The sequence below is a fragment of the Jaculus jaculus genome, chromosome 4, assembly GCF_020740685.1.
Source record: "Jaculus jaculus isolate mJacJac1 chromosome 4, mJacJac1.mat.Y.cur, whole genome shotgun sequence".
Taxonomy (NCBI): domain Eukaryota; kingdom Metazoa; phylum Chordata; class Mammalia; order Rodentia; family Dipodidae; genus Jaculus; species Jaculus jaculus.
Genome location: NC_059105.1, coordinates 79909867 through 79922052, shown reverse-complemented (window position 1 = coordinate 79922052; position 12186 = coordinate 79909867). Strand labels below are relative to the sequence as shown.

General features: G+C 44.8%; 1 protein-coding gene across 1 annotated transcript in view; it reads right to left on the bottom strand.

Annotated features, from left to right (window-relative positions):
• Window positions 1-10542, bottom strand: part of Ly75 (lymphocyte antigen 75) — a 92405-nt gene extending 81863 nt beyond the window's left edge. The window contains exons 1-2 of the mRNA XM_012952500.2: window positions 10416-10542; window positions 4480-4851 (exon numbers count right to left, since the gene is read on the bottom strand). Of these exons, the coding sequence (XP_012807954.2) occupies window positions 4480-4851; window positions 10416-10497 (454 nt within the window). The 5' untranslated portion in view covers window positions 10498-10542. The remainder of the gene's footprint in view (window positions 1-4479; window positions 4852-10415) is intronic.
• Window positions 10543-12186: the final 1644 nt, after the last annotated feature.

The following is a 12186-nucleotide window of genomic DNA, read 5'->3' as shown; positions in this document are numbered from 1 at the left end:
GGATTTTCGACATTGTTTTCCTATGTCCAATGAATGGCACTGAACAGAGTAATTCTGTTAAAGAATATGTTAGCCTCTTTTTGTAAGGATCCTGCACATTACATGAGTTTAGAGTTTGACCAAGCCCAAAACTTCCAACAGCGCATGACTGACTTCCCTTCCCTGTTCTAACACTAAGTGTACAGTCCCTGTTCCCAATGACTGGGACCGCTGGGATCATCGATTTCCCCCCCAAGATCTGTTATTTCTGTAATACAAAGTGCTTTCCAATACATTTCTTTTTTTTTATTCTGTTTTTTTAAAATATTTTTTGTTCATTTTTTATTTATTTATTTGAGAGTGACAGACACAGAGAGAAAGACAGAGAGAAGGAGAGAGAGAGAATGGGCGCGCCAGGGCTTCCAGCCACTGTAAACGAACTCCAGATGCGTGCGCCCCCTTGTGCATCTGGCCAATGTGGGACCTGGGGAACGAGCCTCGAACTGGGGTCCTTAGGCTTCACAGGCAAGCGCTTAACCGCTAAGCCATCTCTCCAGCCCTCCAATACATTTCTTTCACTATCTCTTTACCATAAACCTGTGAGAACAGTAGGCAAGTTATTAGAGTGAAATCCCCATTTCTGAGGAGTTAAGCGAGACATTTGGTGGCTCAGTGTTACCCACAGGGATGAGAACAACCTTCTGATTGGCTCCTGACACACAAGAACTACTTTATACCATTAGGTCCCTTTGCAAGTTTCAAGTTACAAGTCATAGCTCAAAGCTGGCTGCCATTAAAAGCTCTCCCTGTCACACACTGTTTTGAAGAGGGCTAAGAAAACAACTCTAATGGATGCAGGAAGCTAACTGATGCTAGCTGTTCACTAAGAGTTTTCTTTCTACACATCCTTTATGTTACCAGACCTCCTGAATACAATGGGTTTCCTCAGCAAGACAGGCTCTCCTGAGAACCTTTTCTGAATGTGTGAATTTAGGGTGTTTCTATCATCCTGTAGTTTAGGATGTCTGAGGCATAAATGTATGAGATGAAGTGCCTACAGAGAAAAGGAATTTCTTCAACAATGTGACAAGACACACCCCGCCCACCATCCATTCCTCTGAATGTCACCAAACATTCAAAATCTTAAAAGCACTAGACAGGTGAAGCTATCACATGCTAATAAATGCATATATGTAGGTGCTACTCACAAGCAGTTCATTCATAAAATTTACACAATCAAAGCCTTCTTTGAGGGCTGGGAAGATAGCTCAGTTGTTAAGCATATTTGTCTGCAAAGCCTGCCAGCACAGGATCGATTCCCCAGGATCCATGTTGTGGTACTTTGCATGTATGTCTCTCAATGGACTCAGGTGTTTTATTAAGGCTTGTCACCACCTACCTGGCTGGAGGAGATTTCACTTGGTACAGATCCTGAGGTCCAGCCCTCAGGTATTACTGGGGGCGGATCTGAAATTTAGCCTAAAAATATGCAGGGTGCTTGAGCTCTGCCTGGGGTTCCCGGTGTGTGCTTGCTTGTGGTGTTTCTGGTGTATTGCTCTCTGCTTGGACCTGTGAAAGGGGCCAGCTTCTTCTGCCATGATATTGCTTCCCCTGAATCTGTGGGCTTCAATAAATCCCTTCCTCCATAACTGTGCCTGGTCTGGAGGTTCATCCCAGCAACCTGAGGCTGATTACTACACAGGCCAACGGTAGGTGACAACCCTCTGAGCTTTGCTGAGGTCTCCGCTACTTGCTGCTTGTTTTTTGCTTGCCACTTTTGCTATATACTGGCTGTTTGATGGTGTCTCTCTGAGTTGATTTATGAATGGGAAGCAGATTCTTCTGATAGAACCTCATCTTAGATCTGTGAGCTGAAATAAACCCTCCTATAAACTGGGTCAGGCCTGAATATTCATCCTAGCAACGTGGAGCTGACTATAACACCTGTAAAGCCTGATGCAAAATGGGGTACATGAGTCTGGTGTTTATTTTCAGCAGCAAGTGACCCTGGTGTCACCCTTCCCTGTAAATAAATACAGTTTTTAAAGTTTTCTCTGAGGGCTGGAGAGATGGCTCAGCAGTTAAGGTGCTTGCCTGCAAAGCCTAATGACATGGGTTCAATTCTCTGGTGTCCACATAAAGCCAGACACACAAAGTGACGCATGCATCTGGAGTTTATTTGCAGTAGCTGCAAGCCCTGGCACACCCATTCTCTCTCCTTGCTATCATTCTCTGCTTGCTCATAAATAAATAAAAATATTTTTAAAAAGTGTTCTCTGGGATGAACATGACTCAGGGTGGGTGTCAGAGGATAAGGCAACTCAGGACACAATGGTTAAGTTTCCATATATTAGAAGTAAAATGTTTTGACTACGAAAGCCAAAGGAGAGATAAATATACAATATTGTGAGAAAAGAATCCTAATTATTTATTATTTGTTTATTTTTATTTATTTATTTGAGAGCAACAGAGACAGAAAGAGGCAGATAGAGAGAAAGAATGGCTGCACCAGGGTCTCCAGCCACTGCAAACGAACTCCAGACATGTGCACCCCCTTGTGCATCTGGCTAACGTGGGTCCTGGGGAATCGAGCCTCGAACCAGGGTCTTCAGGATTCACAGGCAAGTGCTATAATCCTAATTTTTTATAACAAGGCTCAGCAACATTGAACTTTACTTGTTGGGGGGGGGGCGGGATGGGTATCTTCCTTTCCTTAAGAGTTGGCAGAATTTAATATTTGGTTAAATTTGAGTGGTATGAGAGGAAAGTAGGGAAACTCAAGGGGACCTGCAGACTTCTGACATGTAGAAATGGGTGGTGCATGTCACCAGGACGGGAACAGACAGGAGTGGCAGCTGGAGCCTTAGCTTTTGTGCACATTAAATCCTGGAGCACATCGCGATTAGTTTGAACTATATGTGCCTTAAAAATGCACCATTTCAAAGATTCTGTATGGAAAAGGGAGGAAATACCCCTGCCTGTCTGTAATGCTGACAGCTCCATCCAGCTCTCTGGGTCAGTGCTCTGGTGGCTTCTTCGCCCCCTTTTCTGTTGTGGCACTGATGACTTTGGCAGCTGTGAGAAGCCTGCAGATATTTTAAGTGCATAAATGAAACAAGCTAAAGAGAGAACAAGTTATACTGAAAAGAAAAAAAAACACTTTGAGGGCTGAGGGCATTTAAGATTACTACACTTTCAAAAGAATTGGGGGCAGGAGAAGCAAAAAAGCTCTGCCAGGAAAATGATCCTTGCTGATGCCTGAACAAACACCATGAAACAAGCTAAAGCTAGTTTCAAAGCCATTTTGTTAGGGTCCATGTTTTTAATTAGTTCCCATGTTATGAGGGCTCCACAGCACAAAACCCAACAAAGTGTGGTTAGGTGGTATCTAGAAGGCAACTGCTTTATGTCCAAGCAATAGCTCAAGTTTCTGAGGAAGGTGGCTAGCAGAAACCAATTTGTTCACTGGCTCAAAATTTAGGATTGAAGAAGAAAAACCCCATCTGTAAATATCTCATATTTTTTCCTTAACAAATTTTTTTTTCTGGATCTTACCTAGAAATTAGAAAGAGGTTTTGAGCAGAAAAGTCTGTGCAGATAATGGGAAGAATGGGAATGAAGTTGTGCTCTCAAGTCTATGGCCAGATTTAGCTTAAATGAGTTTTAAAGGGAAGAGGAAAAACATCTGGAAAGTTAATGTAAGTTTTTAGAGAAAGACAAGAGTAAGCTAAAAGGACATAGTTAATTCTATACATGCATGCGCGCGCACGCGCACACACAGAGAGAGAGAGAGAGAGGGAGAGAGAGAGCGTGTGCTCAACATTTCATGCAATGAAGAGCAATATAATTACATTTACAGCTAATTATATTTAGTGGTTTAAAAAAACATATACTCTTTTTTTAAACTTGGCAATTCACTGCCAAGTTTACACACACAGAAGAGGCATGACAATATTCATAACCTTATTTTTGGAAATAACTGAGAAAAAGTTCACTTTTAAAATGCTGAATCATAAACAACCACATGGAATACCCATGCCAAAGATGAAAATAAACCCCACATGAGACTTGAAAAAAAATGTTCACATTAATCCCTAAGCAAAGAAGAAAACTTTGTTTTTTCCTTTCAAAACAGGATGAGATCAGTATTGTAGGGTCATTTGTCTATTAATCTATATGAAGGATTTCCTATTAATCTAACATTTTCTTTTTTCTAGAATTCAAAATGGTACCACAGCATATAGATCTGCTAGGCATTGGACACATCAAATCACAGATCTATCACAAGACAGCCCTGTGACCCTGATTAGGCACTTACCCTCTCCTAGCCCCACCTACAAAAGGGTGGGGCAAAGACCACCTACCTCACAGATGTAACTGCCCAGTGCTTCCTCATTGTCCTTACCACTATATAATTTTATTGATATTCAGTTCTGCATATCCAAGGCCATATTTAGCAAGCAGTATAGCAGTAGGTCAGAGTTCCTGCCCAATACCTACCATGGTAAGGCTGGTCACACAGGCTTTCCTTGGAGTCTCCCTTCTTCCAGACATCAGTCGTATTTCTACTGGCCACGGCATACCCATTCTTCACAGCCAGCCTGTACTGGGCAGCACCATACAGAGAGTGACCCTCACATTTCCACCACAGCATGGTGTTGGCGTCACAGCGGAACATCCGCAAGGAATCTGTGGCTTTGGTGATATCTAGGCCAAGGCACTTCTGGGATTGCAAATGAAAGAGCCGGTGCTGGGACACCCACTTCCACAGCATGTCTCCAGTTTCGCCACAGTCCTGGGCTACGATCCAGTCAGACAGAGGCTTGATGCACTTGCCTGTGTTCTCATGGAGGATGGTGAATGGCTCGTTACCTGGGTCAAGACAGGCAGTGAAGGAAGACATTTTAAGATTCTGCTTGTGCAGCTGATGTGTCTCGCTCCCTATTGCTGATGGCAGTCTGAGTACCACTGTACCGTTCTCACCCTTAGGGCTCATTGATGTCTAATGGCCTACAAAAGGTAGAGGACAATGATGGCCAGAAGAGATAGCACAGTGTGCGGGCTCTGGAAGTTGTCTGCCTTGGCTTGTATTGTGTATATTGGACATGAGATCAGCACTCATTATTTACCTTTGTGATTCAGTTTTCTCATTTGTAACACTACCTCCTTCCTGTGGTGGTTGTGAAGATAAATGAGTTAATCCATGTAAAGCACTTAGAGGGGTTGGAGAGATGGCTCAACAGTTAAGGCACTTGCCTGTGAAGCCTAATGACCTGGATTCAATCTCCCAGTATCTACATAAGCTAGATGCACCAAGTAGCGCATGCATCTGGAGTACAATTGCAATGGCAAGAGGCCCTGCTCACCCATTCTCTCTCTCTCTTTGCCTCTTTCTATCTCTCTCAAATAAATAAGTATATAAATAAAATGCTAGTGTTTGCTTTTAACCACTGAATCATTTGCTAACGTGCTTAAAATGATAAAGAAGCTCCTTAGTTTTCATCATACCTAGGTGGTCTGTGGTTAATGAAAAATACCCTGAGCCTACTTGGGTTCCCAATTCTGTCCTGCTGTCATGATAGGCTGAATCATCGTGAGAAGTCAATGCTCTGCTCCCACTCCATCCAAGTGTGAAATAAGTCCACTGTGTTCCTTTGCCTTGGAGCAAATTACTGTGGCCATACAAAAGGAGATTCTGTCTAAGGACCACGTCCTCTGAACCTTTTATTTTTGTGGGGGTGTGGGGGTGGTGAGGGAGTGGGGGGGGTGGGGGTTGGGAGGTGGGAAACCTGACTCATTCAGGTGCATCAGCTGAGATGGAAAGACTTCTGAGAAGACAAAGGTGGAATAATAGTGAAATGGAGGAAATAAATAGTGATCTGGGATCTGAGGAGAGGACATCTGTGATCAGCTCTGCTGCCGCACCTCCAGGAGGCTGAGAAGACCTAGGGAGAAGCTGGGGATTCACTGTGTGAGGTAGACCAGACCCTGAACTCCAGAAGTGACCGAGCTACCACATACATTCAGGATGTAACACGCCTGGTTAATGGGAAACTGTGAAGTAGTAACCAAAAGCTGAAGATTAAAGGTGAGACCTCCTGGCACTCCTCAAGGGCTAGAAGAGAACCCAACAATGGCAGAAATAGAAGTTCTGCCTAATTGGTGGAATGAAAACTCAGGACCAAATTTCAACTGACTTTATGAAAATCATGCAGTTTCTTGAACACCTGAGTTTGAGGAGCAGGGTTCACTGTTACAGCAAATTCTAGTTTAACAAATGGGTCAGTTCTTTTGCAAAGAAAAACTGAAAAGTTACATCATATATCACCATGTTGTTGAGAGTAAAACTAGACTATTTTAGGCAAAGCTAGACTATTTTAGGCACGCTTAAACAATCATGGTCAATGAACCATAGTTCAGTAGAAAGGCCTGAAAAATTTTGTCTCCCAAAATGTATTTTCATGTTGATGTCAGCCACACAGCCATATCGTTTTCTGACACTGAAAACTTTTGCAGGATTTAGAGCTAAAAATTCTCATACCAGGAACTGAAGACTTGAAGGGAAATTTCATCATGTAAATTATAATAATAAATGACATCTGATTTTAATGTGAACTTTAGGTGGAATTCTCGTCATCTTAAATAACAGCAGCAGCAAGACAAATGAGAGGAAACAAACAAACAAACAAATAAACAAAAAAGACCCTTTAAAGTTGCAAGCTATTTCTGCTTTTAAATTTGCGTTTTAAAACACTGCATAGGGTATAGCTAGGTAGCTTGGTATAGCTACATCTCCCTCACTCTTCCTTCTTTGACATGCTTCCACCAGTCTTTCTTTCAGGGTCACAGGAAGGGGGATAGTCAGTCAGCTAGCCACAAAGGAAGATATACTGTCTGATGAGACAACCACCACCTCCACTTTTTCCAATGTGCTCTCAAATCTACGATCCACCTCTTTTCCAAACTATTCCCTCTCACTTCTCCAAAATAAATCTTGTATTCCAAGGAATCAGGAATTATAGCAGGAGCATGAAATGTGCTTCTGAAGGAGACATGGCCACCACAGACACTGCTCTTTCCTGGACACTGCACTGTAACCTTTGACCCCGAACAGGTGGTGGTGATAGCAGCAGCTTTGCATTATCTTGCAATTTGGACTTCTCCATATTTCATTTCCTTTATAGAATTCACTGGGGTGGGTACAGCTCATACAGTTGTGGAAAGAGCAGTGAACAATGTATTGAGCATCCTAGATTGAAGACCTGTTACCAGTTATTTGGGAGAGCTTGCAGAAGCCACTTAATCTCCCCAGATCTTCATATCTCTAAACATCAGAGTGGAGTATATGTCATTCACTGCCAGTGCTAGCATCCTAAGCTTCTACCAGGAGCAATGTGTCTAACCCTGGAGGTTTTATTAGCCTTGGCTAAAGTCATTGCATATTACTCCGAACAGATGCGCACAAGTTTGTTAGGACATACCACTGCTAGTAACATTTGAAGTCATTCTAATTTCACTTGTAATGGGCACATGCAGTTAGTTAAGCAACAGTCCTGTTTGTGAACACTCTTTGGAAGAAAGAAAATTTTATTCTTTCACATCTTGTATACTTGTGTTACTTCTGGGACATCTGTGAACTCAACTACCTGGTGGGAACTAGACTGAGTAAAGTGTAAAGTAATAAGAAATAGCAACATCTCTGAATGCAGGTACTTGCCTTGGACTAAACCTGTGCTTGAACCAAGTATGCAATCAATATCAATGTCTGACACTTAGACTAATATGTTCTTTAGCACAAGTGTCCATTATTAATATGATTCAAGGAAATGTATCATTTTTCATTTATAATGTATGCATAAACAGTAATATACAATATGTTAGCTAGGAAGAGTTTGCTTCACTCCTCATATTTTTTCCCTATCATTCTTTCTCCCTAGTAGAAACTCTTCAACCTGCCTAGGTTTTGTAACATTATGGGATGGTAGGTTTATGAGTGGCAAGAAAAACTGAACAACTAAATGCAATTCCTTATTTAGAAAATTTGTTATGGAAGGGTAGGTAAACTATTTTAAAAACGTGTTATACTTTAAAAATACATTCTACTCTAAAAATGTTTTAAGTAGGTCTTTTTTTAATGCAGTATTAGGGATAAAACCTAGGGCCTTCCAGCCTAAAACTGAATTCTTTTTTTGTGTGTGTGTGTGGCAGTTTTATATTGGACTTTGTTCACTTTACAACTTTATATCAGTCTTCTTAGAAGTCTTAATATTTATGTCAAAATACAAATTTGGGACAAATCTAAAAAGTACAGGTTGAAGACGAAGACTTATCTTTGGAGAACTTTTTGTAGACTCTATTTAATATAACTGCTTTAGCAGTGTTTGAGGGAAAATGGCTAAATAGCATCATCATAAATTGAAAGTGGACTTTTAATATTTTTACATCAAAGGAAATCCATCTCTTTCGATGTTTCCTGATTTTCTGAGCAGTAAGGAAGGCTTGCCTTTTAGGTCCTAGACCAAGGAGCTCTACGCATTCCACAGGAGAAGCTGAATATGGATGTGTTACAATCATACAGTGATGGAAAAGGAAGTCGTGTGGGAAGGTAGAAAGAAGGACGAAAATAGATGGTGGCGGCACTGGTAGTTTTCAGGGAACTTCGTGATCTCTGCCAAATATGCAGAATGTACAGGTGCAGAAGGAAAGAATGAGAACTCCGGGCTTGTTAGCGCAAAAACAGGTTCTGAAGTGATATCTGGGTATACAAAGCATCAGAAAAAAAAGTTCAGAGTGGCTGTTGTGGGTTGCGGAGAATCACAGAAGTCCCGGTAGGATCACATTACTGCAAGCTCTTCAAGGAAAGAAAGCAGCAAGAAAGCTAGGCACTCCTTATCTCCCCAAGAGCACTTGGGTGACCAAGACCACCTGCCCAGGCCTGAGTCCTTGTGACTAGGTGCATGCCGTGACTAGGTGCAGCATCCTGAAGCTGACCCACTGCCAAACAAGCTACCCAAATGGCTGGAGATCAAAACTCCAGTGCTTCCCCTAATAAGGCCAGGGGCCTAGTCTGAAGGAGAAAGCCGCCCAGGGCAGCTGCTAGAAGGGAAGAAAGATGCAGGGAAATACACGTGGGGACCTAGTGCGGGGAGAGTAGACTTAAACCTGGTGCTCTTCGCTTTGGGTCACTAAGACAGAGCAGACACTGCAGGAATTAAGAAAAATCTTGAAATTTGCAGAGGAAAGGAAACAGGACTAAAGCAGGAGTGGAAGGAAACCAAAAGAGGAGAGATTGGGAAGTCAGTTGTGATTCCCCTGTGGTTAGCTGTGGCAGTGAGATTTGTTTCTTCTTGGATGTGGGGCAGGCAGGACTGAATTCTCACTGCAAGAAAAGATTTTACCATTGATGTCTCTTTTGATGGTTCCCAGCGCGCAGGGTCAAAGGAGAATGGACAGGAATCAGCGCAGGTTCTAAGAAAGGTACTTGGTGCAGACAGCAAGATGCGCTCATACTCCCAGAAACCCCTTCTATTGCTCTGAACAGTCTCTAGCAGACAGTACCTAAGCTTAGCCTCAATTTAGTTGTTTTGTTCTTTTTCTTTTAAACACTGCCTTGACCCTCCCTCTTTTCCTTTTCCTTTTCCTTTTTCCTTTCTCATATAGGCCAGGAACGGAAATGGTGGGTAGGACTTGCGAAGACATTGCCCGTGAGGCAGCCCGACCAAGTAACAAAGTCCTGGGCACACCTTCTGCTGAGGCAAAAAGAAAGTAAAAGCAAAATTTGCTTATTGCTAAGTGAGCTGATGGGGATGGCACCACCAGGAGCATTAGCATAGGGCCTCTGGCCCACGCGGACCGACTGTGTGTCCCCAGACAAGCGACCTGCGCTTGTGCGTGGGCTATGGGCCTGGGTAGAGGCAGGAGTGGGAAATGTGGTGCTAGTCATCAAATGAGAAGGGGTTCCTGCTCAAGGTGGAAGGGGAGGGCATCACGATAGACTCCTGGTCAAAATGGCACTTTTGGATACGATGGCTTAACCTGGCTGACTTCCTTTTTTCTCGCACGGTGACCGCAGGGAGATCAGCATCGTTGGGAAACCTTGGGGCGTGGGAGGCAAGGGGCCAAGGCGACCGAGGAGCTATAGCGGGTCGAGAAGGACCCCAGGGAAGCCACATTTTGTAGGACAGTCGACGAGCAGGAGGCGGAGGAGCCTCTCGGCAAAGACCTCCTGTGGGGCGGACCCAGGTTCCTGGGTGCTCCCCGACGGCGCTGCCCACGCCCGCCGCACCCCGAGGGCTGGGGAGCGCCGTCTCTGCCTTCCGCCAGACCTCCCCTTCGGCACCCACGACCCGCACCAGACCCGTGGGCCAGGCGACCGAGACCTGACCAGGGAGGAGGACAGTCCTCGGAGCCGCAGCGCCGAGGCCCCCGCGGGTTACCTGACCGGTCGGAAGGCTCGGCCAACCCGAAGCAGCCGAGCAGCAGGAGCAGCCTCCGAGGGGTCGCCCAGCACGTCCCCATCCCGAGCCCTCCAGGCGGTGGCCCCGGGTCCTCGGCTGCGCTCCCTCCGCGTCTGCTTCTGCGGGGCGAGCCCGGCCCGCCTCAAAGCGCCCTTGCCCCTGACCTCCTGGGCGCGCAGGCCCCGCCCCTGCCGCCCTCGGCCAATCAGACCTGCGTCTCCAGGGTATTCGGGTGCAGGATTCCCGGGAGGGCGTTTCCAACACCTGAGAGGCAGGTGGGGAAACCACTGGGCTTCTGGCCCGCCTCTTCATCCTCAAAGTTTGGAGATGCTGCAGTTACCAGGAACTGACGTTCCCCTGGTGAGTGTGGATGATCAGCTCAGGACCTTGCCCTCTGCCCCGGGCACGGCAGTAGGCTCGACTTCAGTCCTCGGCTGGCCTGGAGAGGTCTCCACATCTCTTCCTGCTCCAGCCTGGGGAAGTGCGCACACTTGTGTGGCGTCTGTAGCCAAGCCAAAGAATTAAACTGTCCGTGCCAATATCTTGAGCATTTTGTAGTGAACAAAGGTGTGATAATGACATGCTTGAGTTTGACCTTCAATTGTCAAACAGTTAAACGCAAAAGTTATTTCAGTGACTGTACTACTTTCAATGCTTTGTAACCATTTGGCCTTTACAAATAAGCTTTTTTAAAAAATTATTTATTTATTAGAGATAGAGAGGGGTGGGGGAGGCAGAGAGAGTGAGGATGGGCGTGCCAGGGCCTATAGCCACTGCAAACGAACTCCAGACACATGCGCCACCATGTGCATCTGGCTTACGTGGGACCTGGAGAATCAAACCTGGGTCCTTGGGCTACATAGGCATGTGCCTTAACCGCTAAGCCATCTCTCCAGCCCGCAAATAAGCTTTTTTTTTTTTTTCTTAATAGTTTCAGTAATCCAGCTGAACTTTGAAGTCTGCACCCAGAATTTGAAGCTCAAGTTCCAATGACCTTCTCCCTTAGACAATACTATCACAAATAGGCCAAATTCTGAATGACCCAAGTTGCCTGAATGTGATGTTCTATATCTTTAAACCCATACAGACTGGTTATGATGGCTAATTTCTATTGTAAACTCCATCAGATTAGGAATCCAGTAAGAGACAAGCCTTTTGGGAAGATCTGTGAGGGCATTTCCAGGAAGGTTTTACAGAGAAAGACCTTCCTCCAGAGTGGGCAGCCTTTCTTGTCAAAGGCTATATATCTATATCATCTGTACCTATATCTAATCTGTCTGTACCCCTATTTCCTGAGACTACATGCCCTTTGCCTGGCTGCATGCATGCGGCTACATGCTGGTGTGTGCATCTACCTTGTTGCTGCTATCCTTCCCAGACCTGAGAACCCAGCTACATCCGCCTCCCAGCATGGACTGAAGACCGGCGGCTCTCCAGGATTCCTCCAGGCCTTCAGTGCCAGTTTGAGACTGCTGAGGGGTCCAGCCTCATGGACTGAGCAGCTACTGGTTCTCAGAGTCTCCAGCTTGTGGATAGCCATAATTGGACTGCTAGCCCTTATCCTGAAAATCAACCTAACAAGTTCCCTTTATTATACATATTTATTCTATTGATTCTATTCCTCTAGAGAACCCTGATTAATACACTGAGCATAGAAAGTGTATTTGGGGGCTGGAGAGATGGCATAGCAGTTAAGCGCTTGCCTGTGAAGCCTAAGGACCCGGGTTTGAGGCTCGATTCCCCAGGACCC